The sequence below is a fragment of the Ictalurus furcatus genome, chromosome 24, assembly GCF_023375685.1.
Source record: "Ictalurus furcatus strain D&B chromosome 24, Billie_1.0, whole genome shotgun sequence".
Taxonomy (NCBI): Eukaryota; Metazoa; Chordata; class Actinopteri; order Siluriformes; family Ictaluridae; genus Ictalurus; species Ictalurus furcatus.
Window position 1 is genome coordinate 11,725,709 of NC_071278.1, and position 27,701 is coordinate 11,753,409.

A 27,701-nucleotide genomic window follows, 5' to 3' on the forward strand; every position below is an offset into this window, starting at 1 on the left:
AATTTAGACTGGAAATTTATATATTTCTGTAAAGCTGCTTTTTGAGAATGTCAGTTGTAAAAAGTGCTATACAAATAAAATTTGATTGAATATAGAGATAATAGTGTAATTGTTTATCAGATGTTGTTACGCCCTAAAATGTTTGTGACCGAAAATGCAGAAATTGACCACATCAAGAAGCTGGATACCCAATTACCATTTTGCTCTTAGTTTTCCTAGATAATATTCAGACATAGGGCGCATACTGGCTTGTTGGTTAGCATGTTCGCCTCACACCTCCATGGTTGGGGTTCGATTCCCGCATGTTGTAAGTTCTCCCCGTGCTGCGGGGGTTTACTCCGGTTTCCTCACCCAATCCAGAGACATGCATGGTAGGCTGACTGGCATGTCCAAAGTGTCCGTTGTGTACGAATGTATATGTGATTGTGCCCTGTGATGGATTGGTGTACCCCGCCTTTACCCCCATGCTCCCTGGGATAGGCTCTAGGTTCCCTGTGACCCAGTAGTATAAGCAGTATAGAAGATGGATGGATGGATCTTCCGACAATTTGTTCAGAATAATATATTATTAAAAATATAATATATTTCTAGTAGTGTTTGAATTACTTCTGGAAAAAAACAACTTAATCTATATCATCCAGAGCTTCATGTGTGGGCTCATTTACTTCATAAAGAACGTAAAAATTGCTAACGCGAACAGTAAAACGTTTGTTTGTGGTGGGCTGCCGTTAAGCGCCATGTTGCTTCCAGTGCACGAGGCGGCGCTGTTCAGCTCACGAGCCGCACGGGCACAGCCTTACCGAGAAGAAGAAGATGAAGCGAATTTTTATCATGGAGCAGCTGCGGTGAAAAACAAAAGTAAGTCGTTATAACCATTATAATAATTATAATAATTCGTTTTTAAATACAACCGCCAGTCTGGGCATAATAAATCATTAATGGCTGATCCACTTAGGGGGAAAACCGCTGGTAATTAAGATAAAATAGCTTAGCTGACATAATGCTAACTAGCATTGTTTGCTACTAAGACACAATTTTGATCAGACATAAGTAGCTGTCTCCCAAGAAGCTATTTTCACATCAGCTCTGTAGTTACTAAAGAATTTAGCGCTGGAAAGGCTTACAACACGACAATCATTACTGAAATACACTATGGCCAAAAATATATGGACACCTGACCATCACACCCATGTGTGAGTCTTCTTCAAAATTTATCTTTGCTGGAATTGAAGAAGCTCAAACCTGTTCCTCCATGACGATGTCTCTGTACACAAAGCGAGCTCCATGAAGATACGGTTTATCAACGTTGGAGTGGAAGAGCTCGCGTGTCCTGCACAGAGATCTGACCTCAACCCCACTCAACACTTTTGGGATAAATGATGAACTCGACATCTAAACATCAGTACCTGATCTCATTAAAGCTCTTGTAGCTGAATGAACACAAATCCCCAAAGACACATCCAAAATCTAGTGGAAAGCCTTCCCAGAGGAGTGGAGTGCATTATAACGGCGAAGTGGGGAATAAATCTGGCATGAGATGTTCAACAAGTATGCCCACGGTCATATATGGCACTTTTCCACCACGTCGTACGACTCGACTCGACTCGACTCTGCTTGCTTTTTCTGCGGCTTTCCACTGTGGATAGTACCTGGTACTTTTTTAGTACCACCTCCGATGTCGAGATTCCGAGCGAGCCGAGCCGATACTAAATGTGAGCCACGCGCTGAGGGAGAAGCAAATTCTCCTTAACGAGCAGCTCTATATTGTGTCTGAATAAATGTGTCAATTAATACATATTTTGCGTACAGTAATATGCAATTAAATTGAAAATTATGTATCGTTTATCTCATTACGGATAAAATTCCAACAAAGGATTCTGTCTTAGATTTTTCTTAAATCTCGTTTGTTACCGATTTCACGGCTGAATCTAACAGTCATACAGAGCACTACGTAGGTTCTAGAGTGCCGTTATTTGACATCCTTAATAGGGTTCAGTGAACAGGACAGGCGTTTGGAAAACGGCCTGACTGTGTGTTTGTACAGAGCTTCGATAATACAACATTATTGGAAAAGCAAGCTCGGATAAGTAAAGCGAGTTTGGGTGGATCTTATTTCAGTGTAAATCATCCCAGAGCATTTACATCGTTTTTATTTTTTTTTTAACCCAAAGCGACGGGATACAGCTGTGCAGCTTTGCTCGAGAACCCAACAACCCAAACCACAGAGTCTCTGCTTCCTACACCTAACTTGAATCGTTTTCCCCTTCTCACAGGTTCTATGAAGCAGCCGAGTCAGGCAGGAACCGACCCGATCAGACCCTGGTGTCGAAATCTTTTTTTAAGTCCACAATCGTAACATTTCTCACTGTTCTGCTCCTGTGCTCCCGATTATTGACCGACGTCTTGCGCCATGAATCGACCGAAGCCAACCAGCATTAGGCGCCCTAGTGGTGCCAAAACCTCAGGTATGTGGTGTCACAGTTCGTTATGACTAAAGGGCTGAAAAGAGACCGTTGGTAATGTGTCAGTTTTCCATTCTGTTTCTTTGCTGCTTCTCAGGCCACGCTCCTCCAGGAGACTTCATTGCTTTGGGGGCCAAAAGCCAGGCCAGCGAGACCAAAGCAAACCCGACTCTGCTCAAACCAGCATCCACAGGTTTACCACCGGACCGCAAGAGAGAGGCGTCCTCGTCTTTACCTTCCTCTTCCGGCCTGTCCAACCTGACGAAACGCCCCAAGCACCCTTCCAATCCACCCAGCGCACTGTCACGTCTGGCTGAAGTAGCTGCCGTTGACAAACGAGCAATTTCACCCTCGATCAAAGAGCCGTCTGTGGTGCCTATTGAAGGTGAGGCAGGATTTAGTGAGTGTTACTGAATCTGATGACATTTTTGGTTGTATGTTTTTAGGTCTTTTTAATCATATCAAGGGGTTTGTGTTTAAAACGCCGAACATTTGAGCTCCTCGATTAGATGATCTGCGGTTTGTGTCACAGTTCCTCCGGCGGTATTACTGGATGAGATCGAGGCAGCGGAGGCTGAAGGCAACGATGAGCGCATCGAAGGACTGCTGTGTGGTGCGGTCAAACAGCTGAAGATGAACCGGGCCAAGCCTGATATCACGCTCTACCTCAGCCTCATGTTCCTCGCCAAGATCAAACCCAACGTGTTTGCAACTGAAGGAGTCATTGAGGTCTTGTTTTCGTGTGGTTTTATTATTATTACTGTTTGTTACTGTTTTGTCAGTCCGCTCGCTCATTTTGCCGTGTGTCCTCCGGTAGGCTTTGTGCAGCCTACTTCGGCGTGATGCCTCTATTAACTTTAAGGCTAAAGGGAACAGCCTGGTGTCCGTTCTGGCCTGCAATTTACTGATGGCAGCATACGAAGAGGACGAGAACTGGCCTGAGATCTTTGTCAAAGTTAGAAGCTAGACACATGCACGTCCAGTGACTTTAATACTCATCCTTTATTCTGGACGAAGAAATGGTTTATATTCACGTGTGTTTTCACCCCCCCCCTTTCCCTCAGGTGTACATCGAGGACTCTCTTGGCGAGAGAATCTGGGTGGATAGCTCCCACTGTAAAACATTCGTAGACAACATACAGACTGCATTTAACACCAAGATGCCCCCAAAGACCATGCTGCTGCAGGCTGAAACGGGCCGCTCCGGAGGAGATCTGAGCGCAGGTACTGTATACTGTGGGATGTACAGTATATGCAAAAGAGTTGGAAGCAATAAACGGCTGCCGGTTCAGTTTTTATTCATATAGCACTTTTAACAATGGGAGACCATCACAAAGCAGCTTTACAGAAATCTATAAATTCTATCCATAAATTTTAAATTGATAAACGTATCCCTGGCGACGGTGGCGAGGAAAAACTCCCTGAGACAAAATGAGGAAGAAACTTTGAGAGGAACCAGACTTGAAAGGGAGCCCGTCCTCATCTGGATGACACCGGATATAACGTATAATAATAATAAAATGTGAAACATTAATAGTTATTTGCTATGCTAGTGCGGGTGGGGAAAACGTACAGTTTATGGACCAGTGATACGATGTCAAGTTCCTCTCCTCCGCCTATGTTCTACGGTTTCTGATTCAAGAATGAAATAAACTGGGATGTCTAATGTAACGCACAAAGGTTCTCCCTTTTGTTTCTCAGGAAACAGTCCTCACCCTTCCACTCCGGACGAGGACGACAATCAAGCTGAGCTTCTAATTGCAGAGGAGAAGTTTAGTCCGGAAGAGGAAGGGCAGGTCATGCCCAGGTACTGAATTATTAGAGATGTGTTCGCTACAGTCCCCTCCGAAACTATTGGAACGGCGAGGCCGGTTGATTTGTTTATGTCGCACACCGAAGACATTTAGGGTTTAAGATGAAAAGACGGATATGAGACGAGAGTTTAGGATTTCAGTTTTTATTTCCTGGTGTTTATATCTAGACGTGTTAAACGACATAAAACATGGAGCCTTTTGTATCAGACCACATGAATTCTTAGGCAAGCAAAAGTATAGGAACAGATAAGACGAAGTAAATGACACTTTATATTTGGTTGCATATCATTTGCTTGCAGTTACAGCATCAAGCCTGTGCCTCACTGACTGACATCACCAAACAGTTAGTTTCTGCTTTTGTGAAGCTCTTACGATGTTTGTCATCAGATGTTGTTGTTTTCCTAGGCCTGGGACAAGGGAGGTTTTCTTACTTTTTCAGGACATTCCAAATTGTTGTATTGGGTATGCCCAATGTTTGTGCAATTTCCCTCTTCTATTTTTCCTCAACTTCAAAATGGCTCACTTTTCTCCCATAGACAGCTCTCTGATCTTCATGTTGCTTTATCCCTTTTTAACAATAAAAGCAGTCTTCACAGGTGAAACTGAAGTCTAAAACCAAGAGTAGATGTTCAGAGACATTTATTATTTAAATAATCAATCGAACAGGACATACCTGGGTAACAAGAAACACCTGTCAGTCACACGTTCCAGTATTTTTATATATTCGCCTACAAATTGGGTGATCTGATACAAAATACGCGATGCTTTTATGTCATTTAACTCATCTACATCTAAATACCAAGAAATATAAGCTGAAATTCTAAACTCTCTTCTCATATTCATCTTTTGGGCTCAAACCCAAATGTCTTCAGTCTACAGCAGAAACAAATGGATCGGCCCTGCCGTTCCAATAGTTTCGGAGTGGACTACTGTTGAGCGTAGTTGATATGATAGATATAAAAGCGTATTGCAGTGCGGTCACTTTGGGCGGTTTTGTCGCTGACTCACACACACTTAGGTACGACGAGTTGGCAGATAGCGTGGAGGACTATGTCCTGGACGTATTAAGGGACCAGCTGAACCGCAGACAACCCATGGATAACGTGTCACGGAACCTGCTCCGTCTGCTAACGGCCACCTGCGGCTACAAGGAGGTGCGACTGATGGCTGTCCAGAGGCTGGAGATGTGGCTGCAGAATCCAAAGGCAAGAGCAAAGAGACCCTGGCTATCGAGACCCTTCGGGTACGTTTAGGAAATATCTAGACGACGTAACGCTGTTATTCTGTGCGGTTTCGTTACAGCTGACGAGACCAGCGCAGGACCTCCTCATGTCTCTGTGCATGAACTGTAGAACTCACGGAGCTGACGACATGGACGTGATCTCCAACCTCATCAAGATCCGTCTCAAGCCGAAAGTCCTCCTTAATCATTACATGCTGTGTGTCCGGTAAGCCGTGCTCTTCGTGGCATTCGCTGTGTCAGTGTTTTGTTGTATTCTGATGTTTGTGTTGTACTCGGCTGCGTTGCAGGGAGCTCCTGAATGCGCACCGAGATAACCTGGGCACCATGATTAAACTCGTGATCTTTAACGAGCTGTCCAATGCCAGAAATCCTAACAACATGCAAGTGCTTCATACGGTCCTGCAGCACAGCCCAGAGCAGGCCCCGAAGGTGAGCCTCATACAGTCTAACTGAAGTTAATACCATTGTTTTCATCTGATTGTTTGCGACAAGTTGTTTTTTTTTTTTTCTTCCTTTCTTTCTTCTTAGGTGTACCGTTTTAAAAAAATATTTGGGTTTATCAATATGGCTCTATAAATAGTGTTTTGTGCATTTAGCAGATGCTTTTAGTGAAAATCCAATCATATGGAGAACCCAAGAAAATTCTTTAAACCAACCAACAACAACAAAAAAAAATGACCAAGCATTTTGGGTTTTGACCAAATTCAGGTTTTTCTGCCAGTAATATACTCTGACATCTCTTCTTTTAAAACCACGAGTGTATTTCACCAAAAATGATGAGGAAACGTTTTTATTATTAGCTTCCGAATCTTACCTGTGTCACGCTGGGGAACTCTGATTCGTCGAAACTACTTGGATGTTTGCTATTTTTATTTTTTTCAAAAGACTTAAATGTATGTAATTGTGTTGATTGAATTTGTACCTACAATCACATTCATTCAGTGGTTCACTGGCAGTGCTGGGATTTAAGCTCTGAAGCATCTGGTCTCTTATCTCATCAACGTTAACGTTCATGCTCTCATTGTACTATTGATTATAAACGTGACGCGAGCCTCATTTTATGTTGATGTAAAGCTCCACACGTCTTTCTTTCTCCATCCAGTTCCTGGCCATGGTATTCCAGGACCTACTGACCAACAAGGATGATTACCTGCGAGCATCTCGTGCCCTGCTCAGAGAGATCATCAAGCAGACCAAGCATGAGATCAACTTCCAGTCGTTCTGTCTGGGGCTCATGCAGGAGAGGAAGGAGGCCTCATATGCTGACATGGAGTTTAAAGTGAGCGTCTTCCACACTGCGGGACTCTTAGGGTGCTGATTAGGAAGGCCATTTCTAGATAAATAATATTTTTTATTTTATCCACAGATGTGAACAAAAATGTATCATTAAAGTTAGAACCCACTAAGTAGAAGTGTCTCACTTTGTGTCTCACGACACCGAGCTACTGGCTTCCATTAATTAATATTAGCATTATTATTAGCATGTTTGAAGTGAAATAGGATTTCTACTTTTTTTTTTCCTTTCTATTCTTGCACGCAGGAGCGTTTTGTTATCCAGGTGACAGATCTGTTAACAGTATCCATGATGCTGGGCATCACAGCACAAGTCAAAGAAGCTGGCATTGCATGGGACAAGGGAGAAAAGAAGAGTAAGTGGCGGTTTGTGTAATATTGTATACAGTATATCATATTTTTTCCCCCTTGGATTAGTTTAGGTTATTTAAAAAAACAAAACAAAGTAAAGTATTGTCAGTGCCAAATCTCCCTGCAGTTCTTGCCTGGTTTCCCACTGAAGCTAAGCAGGGTTGAGCCTCGCCAGTACCTGGATGGGAGACCTCCTGGGGAAAACTAAGGTTCCTGCTGGAAGGGGTATTAGTGAGGCCAGCAGGCGGCGCACACCCTGTGGTCTGTGTGGGTCCTAATGCCCCAGTATAGTGACCGGGGACACTGTACTGTAAAAACAGCAGAGTCTTTCGCATGAGACGTTAAACCGAGGTCCTGACTCTCTGTGGTCATTAAAAATCCCAGGATACTCCTGGTAAAGAGTAGGGGTATAACCTCCGGGGTCCTGGTGAAATTCTCCCATTGGCCCTTCTCTATCATGGCCTCCTAATAATCCCCATCCCTGAATTGGCTACATTACTCTCTTCTCTCCACTTATAGCTGGTGTGTGGTGGGTGTTCTAGAGCACTATGGCTGTAGCTTGCCATAGACATGGCAAAAAAAAAAACAACCTGTTACTGAGTTTGGACGTTCTGCTGGAATACTTCTTAGCCTCTTCCTAGATGGGAGGGGCTTAAAGCAGTTGTAGGATAGGTTAGTGGGGTCCTTCCTGATGGAGGTTGCCTTCCTCACACTCCTTGTGGTGTTAATGTGCGTAATTCCAGGAAGGTTGGTACCAGTGATGCGCTGTGCCATCTTCATGACCCAAGCTGCAGGGTTTTCCTGTCACAAGCTGCAGGGTTTTCCTGTCAGATGCTGAGCAGTTTCCATATCAGACAGTGATACAGCTGGTGTGTACACTCTCAATGAAGCATCTATAGAAACCAGTGAGGATGGAGGGGGGCATGTCTTCACCCTCTTTAGAAAATACAGGCGCTATTGGGCCTTCTTTATTAAGGAGGAGGTGTTCAGTGACCGTGTCAGGTCGTTAGAGATGTGCAGAAACTTGAAGGTCTGCGTCGTTGAGGAATAGTGGCTGATGTGGAGCTTTGGTACGGCTGAAGTCCACAATCATGTCTTTTGCCTCGTTGACGTCCAGGGAGAGATTGTTGGAATCACACCAGGCTATGAGTTGGTGCAGCTCGTCCCTGTATTGCCGATGAACCCCTCAGTGAGCTTAATGATGCTATTGCTTTGGTGTTTCGCAATGCAATCATGAGTCAGCAGGGTTTATAACAGTGGACTCTGTACACAGCCCTGTGGTGCACAGCGTGATGGTTTCAGAGGTCTGTGTTTCGATTCTGACAACCTGTGGTCTGTTGCTCAGGAAGTCAAGTATCCAACTGCACAGAATTGTAGAGTTTACACAGAACAGTGCGAAAAACCAAAAAAAACAAACATCCTGTGAGCAGAGAGTCTGCAGGCTGAAACACCTTGTTGTTGAGAGAGATCAGAGGAGAATTGCAAGACTGGTTCTAGCTGACAGGAAGGAACTCATATAATCACTCTGGTGAGTAGAGAACCATCTCGGAACATCAAACCTTGAGGTGGATGAGCTTCAACAGCAGAAGACCACTTCAGGTTCTGAGGCTATCATAGGGACAGACTCATCAAACTGAACAGTTAAAGACTAGAAAAAGACCAGGTGACATTTTCTTTTTCTAATCTTTTTTCTTCTAACTGTCCAGTTTTTGTGGGGGTGAAGGTTCGAAGTGTTGTGCATGCTGAGATGCTTTTCTCATCACTCTGAGATGAGTGATTGAGTTACTATATCCTTTCTGGCAGCTCAAACCAATCTGGCCAATTTCCTCTGACCTCTCTCATCAACAAGGCGTTTCCACCCACATACCTGTAGCTCATGCTTTTTTTTTTTTTTTTTTTTGGTGTGCACCATTCTTTGTAAACTCTAGAGACTGGTGCGTGTTTGTGTGTGTGTTAATCCCAGGAGATCAGCAGTTTCTGAAATACTCAAACCAGCCCTTCTGGTGTCCACAAACTTATGGTCATATAGTGTATACCATATATTGTCTATGTTGGAGAAATTAAACAGTGTACCATTTAGCAGCACTGCTAGGTTGAAAACCTACTCGATTAGCAACTCAAAACACAATTTTTGTCCTAACATAGACCAGCTAATCAACGAATTTGGTCATTATTGGAGTAATTATTGCAGTGTTCTTTTTCTGATGTGTGTTTTGCTTTTGGAGCAGATCTGGAAGTGCTCAGAGCTTTTCAGAACCAGATTGCTGCCATCCAGAGAGATGCTGTTTGGTGGCTGCACACTGTGGTTCCTTCGATCAGCAAACTGGGACCTAAAGACTACGTGCACTGGTATAGTCGTTATCAACCATACTGACATGAGTGATTTAAAAACATATTCATATAACACATTTTATACATAGACTACACGTAGTATTCAATAAAGAGTAAATCAGATTAAATTATTTTAAAAGTTTAACTTATATAGAATGTGACGTTATGACAAGGAAAAGATAATACTGTTGTAGTAGTAGTAGTAATAATAATAATAATAATAGTAATATTATAAATATGAATTGTCATCTTAATGCCAGTATTCAGTGTGTTCTGTATAAGCTCGAAGTAAAGTTGTGGATTGTTTTTTATATGTGTATCACAGCCTCCACAAAGTGCTGTTCACGGAGCAGCCTGAGACGTATTACAAGTGGGATAACTGGCCTCCTGAAAGTGACCGAAAGTAAGTTCTGATCATTCTCCTGTGCAAGGTTTCTTTACGATTCTAACTAATTCTAAAAATCAGTTATGAAGCCGCTCGCCTCTCTCTCTCTCTTCAATGCTCTCTTTGTGTCTCTCTCTCCTCTCTCTCCCCCTCCTCTTTTTGGTCAGTTTTTTCCTGCGGCTGTGTTCAGAGGTTCCCTTGCTGGAGGACACGCTGATGCGCATCCTGGTGATCGGCCTGTCTCGAGACCTGCCTTTGGGCCCGGCCGACGCGATGGAGCTGGCCGATCACTTGGTGAAGAGAGCCGCCGGAGTGCAGTCAGACGGTAGCGCTTTTCCCTTTGTTCATTCTAGCATAGTTCATTCTGCCGATTTGGAGCGACCTCGAGCCGGATCTGTCGTTTTGTAGATTTGGATGTGTTGCACGTGGAGAGGATTCAGCTCATCGATGCTGTCCTGAACCTGTGTACATACCATCACCCCGAGAACATCCAGCTCCCTGCAGGGTAACGCTCATTATTTATTCTTATAATAACAAACTCAATCCAGGTGTGTGTGCGATCTCCAAAACGTGCGTGTAGTGGGTAGAAGAATAGTTGCAGGTGTGTAAAATATGTGCAGCATGAAATAGGAGCAGGTTAGTTGTGGGGAAAAATTCCAAAGAAAAACTACAGCTGTGGTGCGTGCAGAAATGGAAATAACATCTTTATTTGTTTTACATTCTACAGTGTGTAGGTATTTTATTTGTTTCTTTTATCAAGCTCAGAAACGCTGTCTTTGGCATAAAGCCCTGTACACACATGCTGCATTTTATGCAACATTGTTTATCTGTTTTGTTCCTGAAAGTTAAGCGAACATTGTGAGTCAGTGTAGCTGCATGTTTTTGGGCTCAACTCACCGGTTTTGCATAATTCGGCTTTGTTTTCTTTACATCATTCAGCTTTCGCAGATGTTTGCAGATACCAGACCTCCTACGGAACTGAACCTTATGTGTGCAGGTTTCTCAAATCGGACCCATGCGTTTTTTTTTAGTTCGGGAAATTATTCAGGATTATTAACACTTTTGATTGACGATCATGATTGTTTGTATAGCAGGAGGTCTTTTGTGAGCTGTAGAAAAAGAACGCCTTCACCATCACATACACTTACGGTCAAAAGTTTGTGGGCACTCGACTGAAATGTTTCTCATGATCTTAAAAACCTTTTGATTATGTATGATTAAATGTTTGAAATCAGTGTTGTAGACAAACGTATAATCGTGCCAATGTATTCATTTCTTTCATTAGAAAACTAACATTTTATTTACAAAAAATATAAGCCAATAAGAGTCCAGCATAGGTGGAAATACTTTAATACTGTTTAAAAAGCATCTCAGGGAAATTCCTCAAGAAATCGGTTGAGAAAATGCCAAGAATATATTTCTGGAAATTTTAGGCAAAAAGATCTAGATCTGCCAAAAGCGGTGATACCTGATGTTTGCATAGCCATTAGCGCCCGGTTGGGTGCCTTAGGAAGAGAATATCAACCTGATAACAAGTGTTAAAATATTAAATTATTTTGATTTATTTTGGATTTTTTCACAACATAATTCCCATAATTCCATTTGTGTTACTCCAGAGGTTTGATGACTTTATTATTATTCTAAAAATAAGAAATAAAGAATGTGTGTGGTTAAACTTTTGACCAGTAGTGTATACAAGTACATTATAGAGGAATGATTTTCTTCACGTATCCTGGTTTCTTAAGTCAGAGTGCAGGGTCATCCCTGATACGGCATCCTTGAGCGGAGACGGTTAAAGAGTTTCAGCTTGGCCGTGCCGGGGCTTGCACTCGTGACCATCACGGTTTGTTTATGTTGATTTATTGAAATGTTTCAGGTATCAGCCTCCGAATCTGGCCATATCAACACTCTACTGGAAAGCTTGGCTCCTGCTGCTCGTGGTAACAGCCTTCAACCCACAGAAAATTGGTGAGACTTTCAGACCGCCTTCTGTAGTTCTCGGACTTTGTAATAACCTTGAAACGTGGCTTCCTAGACTTCGTTCTTTCTTTGTAGGTCTGGCAGCTTGGGATGGCTACTCAACTCTGAAAATGCTTATGGAGATGGTCATGACCAAGTAAGAAAACATTTCTTTTATTTTTCCTCTGGGAATGCCAAGGCATTGTTGTAATGTTTTTTAAAAATAAATAAATAAATCAGACTCTATTTCTTCCGCTTGCTTTTTTCTCTCCACAGTAGAAATGATTTGGACTGATGCTGCATCCCAGCCTACTCAAGTTCCTAGTTGATATTCTGACACTCCAACTTGTTTTTCCTTTGTAGTTTGGATATTTCCATAGTCAGAGTTGGGAACGGAAGACAAGAGTCCAGGGGCAGGCTCAATTCCATGATCGTAACTCTCTCTCTCTCGCTCTCTCTCTCTCTCTCTCTCTCTCTCTCTCATCTCATCCTGCATTCAGCAACTACTCCTACCCGCCATGCACGGTGGCTGACGAGGAGACAAAGACGGAGATGATTAGCCGCGAGCTGCAGATCTCCCAGAAGGAGCGTCAGGAGATCCTGGCCTTCGAGAGCCACCTGGCGGCTGCGTCCACCAAGCAGACCATCACGGAGAGCAACAGCCTGCTCCTGTGCCAGCTCACCAGCCTGGAGCCCAAGTGCGTGATTTTATAGCAGATGCTCATCAGTTAGGAAGATGTCAAGATTTTTGTTTAATAGACTTGTTTGTGAACAGTTATCGTTATCTGTCTCTATACTCGCTATCTCAGGGGTCCACCACGCAGACCTCCACCACACATCCAGGAACAGCTGAAGAGTCTGAACCAGTCGCTGCGCTTGGGACATCTCCTGTGCCGCAGCCGCAACCCGGACTTCCTCCTCAACATCATCCAGAGACAGGTGATCCATCACCATGAGCAGTTTTATTAGGGGACTGCTACTGTCTACTGTTAACGATAGTAGGTAGTTCTGATGGCGTGTTGGAATTCTCTGTGGATAAGTAGAATAAATAAAACCAAGCAGAAATCGGTACAGCGGATCGTAGCCACTTACTGTTACTGCAAAGTGTAACTCGGCGGCGATTATCAACTTACCTTCCTACTAACAACGAGGAAAGTTCTCTCCTCCTGATCAATCAGCCTTGAACGCTCCTAAAAACGCTGAGCTGAGCACTCCTAAAAACTCCTAAAAACGCTGAGCTGAACAAGAATGTTGGCTAATCTCAACACCTCACTTCTCTGCCTCCGTTGTTAATCCTGAGTGACTAATCCCTGCTGTTGTTTTTTTTTTGTTTGTTTCTCCAGGCATCTTCCCAGTCCATGCCATGGCTGGCCGACCTGGTGCAGTCCAGTGAGGGGTCGTTGGACGTCCTGCCTGTTCAGTGCCTATGTGAATTCCTCCTTCATGACGCAGCCGATGACGCTCCGTCTGCTGACGACGAAGAAGAAGGAGAGAGCAAAGAGCAGAAGGCAAAGAAAAGACAGGTGCTGTACGCTGTACTCTTCTTAACTTAATCCTGACTGTAAATTAATCCAGGCTTAGTTTATAGTTAGTTAGTTTATTGATTATAACCAAATGAACTTTTAAGGTCAGTCAGGGCTTAGAAATGATCAATTTTTCATGTCGGTCCATTTTTACGTTCCTATTCCTGCCGCTTTTTGCCTGCATACAATGTTTACAGCGTGTTGCTATTCTTACTGGCTTAGAGCACATTAATAATCTCGCAAAAAACAAAACAAAAAACGAGAAGTCTTTTGTCCGGGGTTGTGTGTACAGTTTGCTGCTTTTTTGTACGAAGTCAGAGTTGATCATTTATCATTTTGCACTGTGTCTGGGTTAGGAGTGTGCTACTGTAGCACAAGAATTTCATTGTGTATAGATTCTCTTAAAGCACTTTTCATAAACACGCACATGATAACAAACTCGAACCCCAAACTGAAACGGAAAAACAATACTGCTGTACCTGTACAGAGGCAGCAGAAACAGAGACAACTCCTAGGCCGGCTACAGGATCTGCTGTTGGGGCCCAAGGCAGACGAGCACACGACCTGCGAGGTGCTGGACTACTTCCTGCGCCGACTCAGCTCCTCTCAGGTGGCGTCCAGAGTGCTTGCCATGAAGGTAGTGTATAGAGCAGCCCGAATGTACAGAACACTTCAGGATTATGAAGACAGTCAAAATGAATAACAGTTCAAATGTGGTCCTCCCCCTCCCCTCCAAAAAAAACCCCCCAAACAACACTGGTTTTAAAACAACTGGCACCCTCACGATGAATATTCGGCTCTCGTCTGGGGAGAATAACAGCACTACAGGTGCTACATATTGTAGATTGCTCTTACAAAGATCTTCTCTTGCCCGTTTAAATGAAGGGTGCCAATAATTGTCACTGCATGTTATGTAAGACTATTCAAATATTGCTTATTAATTTGTCTGTTCGTTTTTTTCCCCGCTGCTTAAACAAAGTCTTGCATCATACACTGTTAAATGAGTGAGAACATGCTGATATATACTGGACCCCTACAGTACTCGCAAAATTGAAAAAAAAATGTATATGCATGCGTACTTTTAACATCGCTGTAATCGAGCAGTTGACGTGCTTACGTATTGGATCAGCGCTAATGCTTTCTGGTTCCGGTACCGGGCTGGCCAGGGTCTGTCCTTGGTGCTGTCTGAGGGAGGGATAAAGGATGGAGACGAGCGGGACCATCTGATGGAGGACGACTCCAGGGATGCAGAGCTGCTTTCTTCGTATCAGTGGCTCCTGCAGGACCTGCCCAGACTGCCGTTGTTCGACAGCGTGAGGGGCATGACGGCCAACGCCCTGCAGCAGGTCAGTCGGGAATCCGGTTTATTTAGGTTTATCCGGTTATCACTGCCATATACGTATTTATCAGGATACGCAAGGAAGATTTGCTGAACTAGACCAGATTAAGGTTAAGTAAAGCGAGCACATACTGTAAAGTAAAGCATGTCTTTTCTCACAGGCCATTCACATGGAGACTGATCCTCAGACCATAAGCGCCTATCTGATTTACCTCTCCCAGCATGCACCAGTAGGAGAGCAGGGCCTGCACAATGATCTAGCACTGGTTAGAGTTCATTTTATCATAAGTGCTGTGGAATTTACTTACTGGATGACGACTAAGATAGATGTGATACATGTCTTTGTGTACTGTATGTGTGTGTGTGTGTGTGTCAGGATGTAGCCCGGCTGATAGTGGAGCGCTCCACCATCATGAACAGTCTTTTCTCCAAGCACTCGTGCAGGCCCGAGTCAGACGCCACACTCACTGCCCTCATCTCCATCTTTTCCACCTACATCTGTCGTATGAGGAAGACCAAGGAAGGAGAGGATCTTTACAGCTGGGTGAGTGCACTGAAGTTCAAAATAGTCATGCACTCTTCTGGAAATAGCACTTCAGTGCTTTTTTTTGTTATGTAATTCGGGCCGACTAATTTATTCATGTCGGATTTACCAGTCCGAGTCTCAGGATCAGGTGTTTCTGCGCTGGACGACAGGAGAAACGGCTACAATGCACATTCTGGTGGTCCATGCCATGGTCATTCTGCTCACGCTAGGACCACCCAAAGGTATGCTACTTCTCCCTGCCTCATTTCCATCTGAAGATTGGCTGATCGATATAGCCATTTGTCCACATCCTAGTTTTTTTAATTAATCCCCCCTCCCCCTTTAAGAAAAATTGTTCTTAGTCAAAACTTCTGCTTTTTTCTTCCTCCAAAAACTGAAAGTGTGGTTTTTGACTATTTTATGTGAAATATTTCGGTTGCATCCTAAATAAATATTCTAAAACGTGAAATATAACTGATTTTACATTAACGAACAAAAAAAAAATTTAATTCCATTCACCATGATAGAAAGCGAGGGCGCTGCGTCAGAGGAGAGCTCGGAAACACCTACACGACTGTCAGTCATTTCGGGTTCGTATGTTGATTGGCTCATCTTTCTTCTTCTTTTTTTATTTTGGAGGACAGCTCTTTTGGGCATTTTTAAAAAACATTTTTTTGCGTTCTGCTCCTTTGTAAAATTTGCGAAAGCGCTAAACGGAGAGATCCATGTGAGGGGTCAGCTGTTTAAATGTTTGGCAAGAAGCTCTCCGCACTAGTAGAAGCATACGTCTGCGTTGACCCGCTCAGTCTCCAGACCTGTTTGAATATGACGACTGGCAGGTTTTTAATAAACATGTAAACATGTTAACAGACTTCGTGTCAAAACCATAATGAACTTTCTTTTACTTTCACACTATCCGGTGTTACCCAGATGAGGACGGGTTCCCTTCTGAGTCTGGTTCCTCTAAAGGTTTCTTCCTCATATCATGTTAGGGAGTTTTTCCTCACCACCGTCACCACAGGCTTGCTCGATAGGGATAAATTCACACACTTAAAATCTGTATCCTGTCTTTATATGTTTCTGTAAGGCTGCTTTGAGACAATGTCCATTGTTAAAAGCGCTATACAAATAAAATTTAATTGTTAAGAAGAACGGAAGACTCTTTTTACAACACGGAGAATAGAAAAGCTGCTCAGAGGAGGTACAGAAAAGGTTGAAGGCAGTCATAGAGGCAAGAGGTGCTTATACAGTGTAGTAGAGAATATATGTTTATATATCTTTTTTTTTTTTTTAGACATAACTATTAGTATTATTTACATGTTCAAATATTTAACGTATAATTTAATAGTTTACTCTGCATTACATGGAATTACAGTGTTGTACTTCATGTATTTCTTCAACAGGTGAAAGTGACTTCTTCACTCTGCTAGAAATCTGGTTCCCCGATAAAAAACCCCTTCCTACTGCTTTCCTGGTGGACACCTCGGAAGAAGCTCTTCTCTTGCCTGATTGGCTAAAACTGAGGATGATCCGCTCGGAGGTATCCCGATTGGTTGATGCAGGTAAGCGGATACTTCAGGTGTAACAAATGAAGTGCCTTGTTTTGAACCTTTTGTGAGCATGCGTGGTATCTTTCTCTGTCTTTAAAGCGCTGCAGGATTTGGAACCGCAGCAGCTGCTGCTGTTCGTGCAGTCCTTCGGCATTCCCGTGTCCAGCATGAGCAAACTGCTGCAGTACTTGGACCAAGCCGTCTCCCATGACCCACAGACACTGGAGCAGAACATCATGGACAAGAGTGAGGACAAGCCAGCATATATATATATATATATATATATATATATATATATATATATATATATGTATGTATGTATGTATGTATATGTATGTATGTATGTATGTATGTATGTATGTATATGTGTATATATATATATATATATATATATATATATATATATATATATATATATATATATATATATGTGTATATATATATATATGTATGTATATGTGTGTGTGTGTGTGTGTGTGTGTGTGTGTGTGTGTGACCCTTTGCTGTATGCTTTAATATACATACAAGGAAGGAGAAATAGAACAAAAAATGGAAATAAAACATGAATAAAATGAACATTATTTAAATGTTCATAAGGTCCATAAAAATGTTAATGTTGACAAAGTTATTGTTATTTAAGCTGACTGCTACAGTATATTAGAATAGAAAATTCCACTTCTTTGCTTAAAGCATCTTTAAGTTGGTTTTGAATTATGTTTCAGGTCATTGTCCATCTGCACTGTGAAGCACCGTCCAATGCGCTTTAAAGCATAGCATAGCTACTTCTACTGTATATACTGTGGTACACAGTACTTATAGTACATTAACTTTGACAATAGTTGATAGAAATAGCAATAAATATGCACGCAAACAAATAATCAATAGTGGTAATAAAGATGATACAGATAATATCTAAAGAAAATTAAATGGTAACGTAAAGAGTGTTTTTACTCACATAAAGTTGCAATCAGAATGATTCAACCCCCACTACAAATCAGGTTTATTGTCAAAATGTACAGACTTTCAGCTGTTTGTAATGAACAAATCCAACAAAAGCACTTGAAATAGTTCAACACAACGAATGCTTCAAGTAGTTTCCCCAAATTCAGCTGAAAATGCAACTTCTAATGATTTTTCCAGTTTCAGAATGATTCAACCCCCTGAATAGAATCCCTCACAACAACACAAATATGCAAAGTGTTGTCTCCAGCACACCTGATGCCACTAATCAAGGGCTTCATTAGTTGCACCAGGTGTGCTTGAGCTGGAACACATGAAATACGTGAATTGGCTAGGGGCAGAAAATACATGAAATACCTGAATGGGGCAGAAATAGGAAGCGATCAACGGCTGCAACCAGATTTCCGAGAAGGCATGTTGTGAAAGACCCTCTTGTGACTGCAAAAGACCTGCAGCAAGACTTGGTGGCAACAGGCACTGAGGTTTCAGTGAGCAGAGTAAGGCACATACTAAACACAGAAGGTTTCCATTCCAGAACTACAAGGCGTACACCACTACTGACCCAAAAGCACAAGAAATGTCGGCTCAAAATCATATAAATAAGCCACAGAAGTTTTGGGATTCTGTTTTGTGGGGCGATGGATCAGCGGTATGTCTGGAGGAAGAAGAATGAAGAAAGAACACTCTGTCCACAGCCAAGCATGGGGGTGGCTCAGTGATGCTCTGGGGCTGCTTTTGTATCCTCTGGCACTGGAAACCTATAGCATGTAGAAGACAAGATGGATTCACTGAAGTATCAGGAAATCCTAGGAGAAAACGTCATGCTGTCTGTGAGGAATCTGAAGCTTGGGCATACCTCAAATTTCATCAAGGCTTGGTTGCAGAAGTCCTGGAAGATTCTATAGGGCCATCACAGTCACCTGACTTGAACCCCATAGAAGGCCATTGCTGGAGGCCATTGCTCATGAGGAATGGGAGAAGATTCCTCAGGAACGCTGTCAGAATCTGGTGTCTGGCTATGTATCTCGTTTGCAGCAGGTCATAACAGCAAAAGGAGCTCTATTAAGTACTAAAGATGCTTGCCATGAAGGGGTTGAATAATCTTGAAACTGGAGAAGTCATTATCAGCTGAATTTGGGGAAACCACTTGAAGCACTCTTTGTGTTGAACTATTTCAATTACTTTTGTTTGTTTTGTTCATTGCAAACAGCTGGAAGTCTTTAAATTTTGACAGTAAACCTGATTTGTAGTGGAAGTGGAATCATTTTGACTGCAACTGTATAAAGGTGCATGGCAAAAAAAAAAAAAAAATATATATATATATATATATATATATATATATATATATATATAATAAATAATAAATAATATACACAGTGAGGGAAAAAAGTATTTGATCCCCTGCTGATTTTGTACGTTTGCCCACTGACAAAGAAATGATCATTCTATAATTTTAATGGTAGATTTATTTGAACAGTGAGAGACAGAATAACAACAAGAAAATCCAGAAAAACGCATGTCAAAAATGTTATAAATTGATTTGCATTTTAAGGAGGGAAATAAGTATTTGACCCCTCTGAAAAACATGACTTAGTACTTGGTGGCAAAACCCTTGTTGGCAATCACAGAGGTCAGACGTTTCTTGTAGTTGGCCACCAGGTTTGCACACATCTCAGGAGGGATTTTGTCCCACTCCACTTTGCAGATCTTCTCCAAGTCATTAAGGTTTCGAGGCTGACATTTGGCAACTCGAACCTTCAGCTCCCTCCACAGATTTTCTATGGGATTAAGGTCTGGAGACTGGCTAGGCCACTCCAGGACCTTAATGTGCTTCTTCTTGAGCCACTCCTTTGTTGCCTTGGCCGTGTGTTTTGGGTCATTGTCATGCTGGAATACCCATCCACGACCCATTTTCAATGCCCTGGCTGAGGGAAGGAGGTTCTCACCCAAGATTTGACGGTACATGGCCCCGTCCATCGTCCCTTTGATGCGGTGAAGTTGTCCTGTCCCCTTAGTAGAAAAACACCCCCAAAGCATAATGTTTCCACCTCCATGTTTGATGTTTGACGGTGGGGATGGTGTTCCAGGGGTCATAGGCAGCATTCCTCCTCCTCCAAACATGGCGAGTTGAGTTGATGCCAAAGAGCTCCATTTTGGTCTCATCTGACCACAACACTTTCACCCAGTTGTCCTCTGAATCATTCAGATGTTCATTGGCAAACTTCAGACGGGCATGTATATGTGCTTTCTTGAGCAGGGGGACCTTGCGGGCGCTGCAGGATTTCAGTCCTTCACGGCGCAGTGTGTTACCAATTGTTTTCTTGGTGACTATGGTCCCAGCTGCCTTGAGATCATTAACAAGATCCTCCCGTGTAGTTTTGGGCTGATTCCTCACTGTTCTCATGATCATTGCAACTCCACGAGGTGAGATCTTGCATGGAGCCCCAGGCCGAGGGAGATTGACAGTTCTTTTGTGTTTCTTCCATTTGCGAATAATCGCACCAACTGTTGTCACCTTCTCACCAAGCTGCTTGGCAATGGTCTTGTAGCCCATTCCAGACTTGTGTAGGTCTACAATCTTGTCCCTGACATCCTTGGAGAGCTCTTTGGTCTTGGCCATGGTGGAGAGTTTGGAATCTGATTGATTGATTGCTTCTGTGGACAGGTGTCTTTTATACAAGTAACAAGCTGAGATTAGGAGCACTCCCTTTAAGAATGTGCTCCTAATCTCAGCTCGTTACCTGTATAAAAGACACCTGGGAGCCAGAAATCTTTCTGATTGAGAGGGGGTCAAATACTTATTTCCCTCATTAAAATGCAAATCAATTTATAACAGTTTTGACATGCGTTTTTCTGGATTTTCTTGTTGTTGTTCTGTCTCTCACTGTTCAAATAAATCTACCATTAAAATTATAGAATGATCATTTCTTTGTCAGCGGGCAAACGTACAAAATCAGCAGGGGATCAAATACTTTTTTCCCTCATTGTGTGTATATATATATATATATATATATATATATATATATATATATATATATATATATATATATATATATAAAATATAAAGCTGTCTACTCCTACATGTAATTATACTGTATAACTGTGAAAAGTCCTGTAGGTCTTGCTAAATGTTGTCACCCTGTGACAGATTACATGGCTCATCTGGTGGAGGTGCAGCACGAGAGAGGAGCAACAGGCGGACACACGTTTCACAGTTTACTCAGTGCATCACTTCCACCCCGCAGAGGTCAGCCGTGAAGTCAATGACTTTTACTCACCGCTTCACCACTAAATGTTTGGTTATGAGGCATTTCTCTATGTGGTTCACGGATCTGTTATGTCCTCACATGGCTGTGCTGGTTACTGCATTGCAGACAGTGCAGAGGCGAGCAGGGTGAAAGTGACCGTGGAGACTCCACACAGCTCGCTGAAGATGAGAGCCGTGAGTCAGATGCCTGTCATCAGCCCTGACGACGATCTCACTACTGTCCTGCTGCAGGTGCTCTTCATTTCCTTGTTGATCTTCAATGAATGAATGAATGAATGTATGGCATGTACACTCACCATCCACTTTAGTAGGAACACCTGTATATTTTTGTGTACAGCTGTTTCCTGTGAAGGTGGACCCACGCTGGCCCACGCCCCCATCACGCCCTCTGGCTTTGGCTCTGCAGCAGGTTCTTGCTCAGGAAGTGTTGTGGGCACGAAAGGGAATGGGCCAGCAGGGTGGCACAGCTCCGCGTGTCTTACAGGCCCTAGCAGCCGTGTTTGGGTCGGCCCACGCTGGGCCACTAGTCATGGCGATGCATCATAGCCATGCCTTCTCATGCCCTCTGCTGCGGCAGCTGCACCTCTACCAGGTAGGAAAAAAAAACTTTCAGTATTTTTGGATTTATAGACTAGCTTTACAGTCAAGGAAAACATTTGGATGAAAATAAACTGTAAAAATGCCTTCAAATATTACAGATATCCAGGAATATCGTAGTGTAAATATTAAGCAAAGGGATATGGCACATCTCAGTATTCTGTTGTTTAACTCATATAGTATACAGTGGTGCTTGAAAGTTTGTGAACTATTTAGAATTTTCTATATTTCTGCATAAATATGATCTAAAACATCATCAGATTTTCCACAAGTCCTAAACGTAGATGATGAGAACCCAATTAAACAAATGAGACATAAATATTATACTCGATGACTTATTTATTGAGGAAAATGATCCAGTGTTACATATCCGTGAGTGGCAAAAGTATGTGAACCTTTGCTTTCAGTATCTGGTGTGACCTTCTCGTGCAGCAATAACTACAGCTTAACGTTTGTGGTAACTGTTGATCAGTCCTGCACATCGTCTTGAAGGAATTTTAGTCCGTTCCTCAGTACAGAACAGCTTCAACTCTGGGATGTTGGTGTGTTTCCTCACATGAACTGCTTGCTTCAGGTCCTTCCACAACATTTCTATTGGATTAAGATCAGGACATTGACTTGGCCATTCCAAAACATTAACCTTATTCTTCTTTAACCGTTCTTTGGTAGAACGACTACCGTGTGCTTAGGGTCGTTGTCTTGCTGCATGACCCACTTTCTCTTGAGATTCAGTTCATGAACAGATATCCTGACATTTTCCTGTGGAGTTCACTGGTATAATTCAGAAGTTATTGTTCCATCAATGATGATAAGCCGTCCTGGACCAGATGCAGCAAAACAGGACAAAACCATCATACTACCACCACCATGTTTCACAGATAGGAAAAGGTTCTTATGCTGGAATGCAGTGTTTTCCTTTCTCCAAACATAACGCTTGTCATTTAAACCAAAAGTTTTATTTTGGTCTCATCCATCCACAAAACATTTTTCGAACAGCCTACTGGCTTGTCCATGTGATCTTTAGCAAACTTCAAACAGGCAGCAATTTTCTTTTTGGAGAGCAGTGGGTTTTCTCCTTACAACCTTGCCATGCACATCATTGTTGTTCAGTGTTATCCTGATGGTGGACTCATGAACATTAACATTAGACAATATTTGAGAGGCATTTAGTTGCTTAGAAGTTACCCTGGTTCCTTTGTGACCTCACAGACTATTACACGTCTTGCTCTTGGAGTGATCTTCGTTGGTCAACCACTCCTGTGGAGGGTAACGATGGTCTTGACTTTCCTCCATTTGTACGCAATCTATCTGATTGTGGATTGGTGAAGTCCAAACTCTTTAAAGATTGCTTTGTAACCTTTTCCAGCCTGATTTAAAGAACAGATCCCTGCGCTCACTCATACTGATTGTCATCCCATTGACTGAAAACAGCTGACTCGAATTCCACCTTCAAGTGAACTGCTAATCCTAGAGGTTCACATACTTTTGCCACACACAGATCTATAATATTGGATAATTTGTTTAATTGAGTTCTCTTCTCTCACCACTGTATATGCTAAAATAGGCCTGAAAGTTCTCCAGTCTATATATTGTTGCATGTGTGCAGATGAATATTATATTGGTAGGCCAAGGCAACTTGAGCAAACACGCCAATTTCTAGCAGTGTTTTATCTAGCAGCTTCTTCTGGCAGTGGTATAAAGTTATAAGTTTTTATAACCCTATCATTCTTAGATGAATTTCCATAAACAATAGCAGCCATTTAAGTCATGGGAATCATCCTTTGAAAAAAAGTCCCAGGAAATGATGTCCTAAAAACAGAAGGGATCTCTTTGTGCCGATCATACTGTTACAAAACACACAGCATTTCTGAGCCGTGTCATTATTACTTACCTGTCCGTCCCTCTGTCTGTCAGCAGACTGCATCCCAGGATGTGGCTTTCAGCTCGCTCTTTTTTAAGGTGGTCATGCAGATGTTAACCTGGTTGGAAAGCTCTGCACTGGAGGCAGGCCCGCTTAGCAACCTGCTGAAGTCCCTGGTCGCACAATATTCCCACAAGCACCACATCACTGATGGTGAGGCAGGCCTTGCTCCTTTTTGTTAAACAATATGGTTTACGTACAGTTCATGTATCATACTACAAGTATAAAATTATCTTTATTTATTTATTTGTTTATTTTTGGATGTATACTGTATCCTGGTGTCAGTACGTACAGGGTTCCTGCACCTGGCGGAGGCACTCACGTACAGACGGGACTCCGAGGTGGCCGTGAGGGGCATCATCGCCTCGCTAAGGGCTGGAGAGAAATGCAATGCCGAGCCTGAACTCATCAGGAAAGGTAGCTCACTTCACTTAGGTTCATCCACCCACACACTGTTCAACAAATCCATTCATTCAGAATCACATGATGACAAAACTAGCACATGCTTACTTGATCCAATCTTAACATTTCAGCCCAGGATAGCCTTGAACCCGCTCGGATTTGAGCCTCTTCTTCAGCTGTCTTCATAGTGCTGCTGTCGGAGCCGATAGCAATGTACTCTAGCACTTTCTCCAAAAAACGTCTATGTTTTTAGTTGCGGCTTTGTGTTTATTTCTCTTTATGACTTTGGCCTCCGAGCATCTAAATTCAAACCAGCACGAAGATTAAAACAGCCACATACGAACGAGGGGGGGGGGGTATTGTGGGGGGAATCCCACAAGGCTTTGTTTATGTCCAGGGAGAGCTGCGCTGGCCATCAGTGGCATTGTAGGAAAGCTATAAAGGTTTTTGGTAAGACTGGGGGGCGGGGGACAATTACAGAGGATCTTGGGTTTGGCCTTGGGCTTTGCTGGGTTGTTTTTCTGAGCAGCCTGGGAGCATTTCTCAATCGTTAGACTAGAAACCGCATTGTGTTATATATGCTATTTGTGTGTGTGTGTGTGTGTGTGTGTGTGTGTGTGTGTGTGTGTGTGTGTGTGTGTGTGGCCTAGTCCTACAGGGATTAATGGAGGTGAAGTCACCGTACCTGGAGGAGCTGCTGTCCCTACTCATGACTGTTGGCATGGAGACAGGAGCCCCCAGTAACACAGCTGGCCCTGTTGCCATGGTGATTATGCTGCTGCTACAGGAGACAGAGGAGAGAGGGGTGAAACTGGAGGCAGAATCTAAAACGTAAGCAGGCTTGATGCCTGAAACACTCCTGCGACGAAATCCGTCTCAATCCCATGCTGTTTTTATATTTTATTAATATAATTATAAACTAAAGCCTGAAAAGTATTCTATCAGATGACCTTCACCTCTTTTTTTTTTAAGCCCTCATACCTCAGGAAATTTAATGGCTGTTAGTTTATTGTTAAGAAAACATTTTATTACAGTATGCAGCATAGAGTAGAAAATAAATATACAGATTGGTTATTTACTTATAACACTTATAACACTTACTTATAACAGCACTTTCTCTCTGTGTGTGTGTGTGTGTGTGTGTGTGTGTGTGTGTATATGGTCCAGCATTTCTGAAGGGAAGAGAACGGGCTCCAGCTCAGGGCTGTTGGTTGATTGGCTGGAGCTGCTTGACCCGGAGGTGACCTCTGTGTGCTCGGACCTCCAACAGAAATTACTCTTCTCAGTTAACAAGGTATCTGTATATCATATCCGGCCTGTGTGAGCAAATCAGACTGCATTTTACTCATCTGAATATTTTAGTCAGTGTGTGTGTGTGTGTGTGTGTGTGTGTGTGTGTGTGTGTGTGTGTGTGTGTGTGTGTGTGTGTTTAAACAGGGCAAAGGCTCTGGACTGTGTCCTGTCCCTTCCTACAGGCCCTACCTGCTGGCTAGCCTCACTCACCAGTCCAACTGGAGCACTTTGCACCAGTGCATCACCACACTGCTCAACAAGCCTAAAGAGCACAGGTGAGCACATGCACTTTACCAGCTGCGCACACGCACTTCATACGAGTGAGCGAGGGAGTCATTTGACGCGTTTATATCCTCTAGTGTGGACCCCTCCTCAGCTTTGGATTTCCTGTGGGCCTGCAGTCATATCCCTCGCATCTGGAAAGGCAGAGACCAGAAAACTCCACAGGTAAGACCACAAAAAGGAAAACAATGCTATCGTCAGCAGCTAAGAGTAAGCTAGTTTATAAAATACAGATGTGGTCAGTTAGAAGTGCATGAAAGCCATGTCAGGAGGGACACAACTATGACTGGTACTACAGATTATACAGTATTTAAAGGAGTGGTTGTGGAGCCCTCTGCTGGCTGTGTAGCAACATTGCAAGTTCAAGAAAATCTTTTTGTGTGCTTAAATTCTAACGGATTTAATTGCACTTCCTCTTCTCGTTTGCTTACTTCCCTCCTTTTCATGTTACCTCCGCCTTCTGAGGGTGCCAGGGAAGAGTTACCCCAGTGCAGTCTCACAGCAAGCTGTTTGGGACCAGAATACGGGTTTCCCCGAGGTTCTGTCTCTCTGGGACAGACACATGCAGTTAACTTTAGCATTATATATATATATATATATATAAGTGTGTATTTTGTTCTCTATTCTGTCAGAAAAGTTTGGCACGTACTGTTTAGTGTTAATCTAATCATCACCAGTAAGATACCTGTTTCGACACTTTCAGATGATAGGGATTACATTTTATTTGATGATAGTTTTGGTTCAAGGATGCATTTGGGTTCATGAAAACATGAGCAGTTTATCTTCCATTTCAGTTTCTGCCTTTATTTTGATTTGCTCCTATCGACCCAGCGAGCCTCCCAGCCTCAGATCCGACCTGGCAGGATGAAGCCAAACGCATTTTCATTGAAATGATCAATAATAAACATAATAATAAACACCGTTCCTCCTCCAGAAACGCACCGAGAAGTTTGTCTTGAAGCTGACCAGTGATGAGCTGATCAGTCTGGTGGATCTGATCCTGTGGGAATCGGAGCTGAGCTGGCGAGACACCGGCAAAGCAGATGAAACACTGGACCAGGCCTCCTGTTCTCTCATCCAGTCCCGCCTGCCCCTGCTGCACAGCTGCTGCCACAGCGACCCCCAGAATGTCCACACTGTCTGCGAGTACCTCCTCAACTGCATCAAGAAGTGGGGGGACAGGTATGGCATCTCTGACATTTCCTCCGCCAATATAACCAGGAGAACTCCTTAGTTTATTTCTTTTTCTTTTTCATGGTGCTGTAGGAATTTGAGACTTCACTCCTCCTGCGTTGGCGTTCTGTCTTTTAGTGTTTTTCAAATACAGAAATATTGGCACCCTTACGCAAACCCCACCCCCCATACAAACAAACGATTGCATAACCTGTATAAAAGAAACCGCACAGAACTTCATTATTTTCAATAATGTCAACGATAAAGACTCCGCTAAAATATTTGAATTAGATTCCAACAAAAAGCTCCCCAGAGACACACAGACGTCATTATTCCCCAACTTTTGCATTCCACACTTTCACAGCGATTCATGTTTATTCATGCACAGGGCTTATGTTATTGCCCTATGTGCCACGAAAGACCCTGTCTGTCATGAACTGTAGTTTGGAAGCGGCGCGCGTGGTGTAATTAGTTCTTGTAGTGAAGTAAAACGGGAATTGCCTGGTGCTTTGATATCGAGGAGTTTGCTCGCCGCAGACTGATGAAGGCACAGAGGATTAATTCTCCTGCTTCTTCCTTATGCTGCGACTGGCAAAGATTACAGGGCGGTTCCTTTTTGCCCAAAGGCCAGCACCTCTTATCATCCTGCCTTGAGTTATTAAAGCTCCATAACGAGGGTGAGCGGTTGGTCAAAATCAGGCTTTGGAAGTTTTTTTTTCTTCCATATAATTTATTTATTTTATTTTTTTACTACATTGATCTGACATAAAAGTAGCAATTAGAATTAAAGCCGTTTGTGTTTGACTTCCTAAAGCGAAGTTATAAGAAAAGCATTTTCATGAGTAATGAATTCTTCACGGAAGCTTGCGGTAGGAACGAGGGAGGACAGGAAAACCATGTTTTGCCATCTTTAGCTTTGTGTAGGATTAACAGTTTTCTCGGTTTGGCGATGTCACTGCGTTTTGCTGCCCGAAAGCACGGTTATGGCCCTGGTAGGCCTCAATTACTCTGCGAAGAATGGAAGAGAAC

The 27,701-nt window shown here is 42.8% G+C and overlaps 1 protein-coding gene across 4 annotated transcripts in view; it reads left to right on the forward strand.

The window, feature by feature from the left end:
* The first annotated feature begins 790 nt into the window (after nt 1-790).
* Nucleotides 791-27,701, forward strand: part of ints1 (integrator complex subunit 1) — a 34,373-nt gene continuing 7,462 nt past the window's right edge. The window contains exons 1-39 of one of the 4 annotated variants that reach the window (XM_053612902.1): nt 791-858; nt 2,274-2,465; nt 2,560-2,847; nt 2,995-3,191; nt 3,280-3,417; nt 3,527-3,686; nt 4,164-4,269; nt 5,295-5,481; nt 5,579-5,724; nt 5,807-5,948; nt 6,622-6,798; nt 7,060-7,168; nt 9,392-9,512; nt 9,820-9,897; nt 10,047-10,204; nt 10,288-10,384; nt 11,756-11,847; nt 11,935-11,995; nt 12,339-12,536; nt 12,648-12,777; nt 13,182-13,361; nt 13,849-13,998; nt 14,528-14,707; nt 14,862-14,966; nt 15,077-15,244; nt 15,357-15,468; nt 15,754-15,816; nt 16,630-16,788; nt 16,876-17,022; nt 20,885-20,983; nt 21,111-21,235; nt 21,342-21,596; nt 23,516-23,675; nt 23,808-23,939; nt 24,575-24,755; nt 25,092-25,218; nt 25,362-25,492; nt 25,577-25,664; nt 26,434-26,681. In XM_053612902.1, coding sequence (XP_053468877.1) covers nt 2,411-2,465; nt 2,560-2,847; nt 2,995-3,191; nt 3,280-3,417; nt 3,527-3,686; nt 4,164-4,269; nt 5,295-5,481; nt 5,579-5,724; nt 5,807-5,948; nt 6,622-6,798; nt 7,060-7,168; nt 9,392-9,512; nt 9,820-9,897; nt 10,047-10,204; nt 10,288-10,384; nt 11,756-11,847; nt 11,935-11,995; nt 12,339-12,536; nt 12,648-12,777; nt 13,182-13,361; nt 13,849-13,998; nt 14,528-14,707; nt 14,862-14,966; nt 15,077-15,244; nt 15,357-15,468; nt 15,754-15,816; nt 16,630-16,788; nt 16,876-17,022; nt 20,885-20,983; nt 21,111-21,235; nt 21,342-21,596; nt 23,516-23,675; nt 23,808-23,939; nt 24,575-24,755; nt 25,092-25,218; nt 25,362-25,492; nt 25,577-25,664; nt 26,434-26,681 — 5,450 coding nt within the window. In that variant the 5' untranslated portion in view covers nt 791-858; nt 2,274-2,410. Of the gene's footprint in view, nt 859-2,034; nt 2,466-2,559; nt 2,848-2,994; nt 3,192-3,279; nt 3,418-3,526; nt 3,687-4,163; nt 4,270-5,294; nt 5,482-5,578; nt 5,725-5,806; nt 5,949-6,621; nt 6,799-7,059; nt 7,169-9,391; nt 9,513-9,819; nt 9,898-10,046; nt 10,205-10,287; nt 10,385-11,755; nt 11,848-11,934; nt 11,996-12,338; nt 12,537-12,647; nt 12,778-13,181; nt 13,362-13,848; nt 13,999-14,527; nt 14,708-14,861; nt 14,967-15,076; nt 15,245-15,356; nt 15,469-15,753; nt 15,817-16,629; nt 16,789-16,875; nt 17,023-20,884; nt 20,984-21,110; nt 21,236-21,341; nt 21,597-23,515; nt 23,676-23,807; nt 23,940-24,574; nt 24,756-25,091; nt 25,219-25,361; nt 25,493-25,576; nt 25,665-26,433; nt 26,682-27,701 lie in introns of those variants that run through there. The other 3 variants (XM_053612901.1, XM_053612904.1, XM_053612905.1) reach the window with 3 other exon arrangements.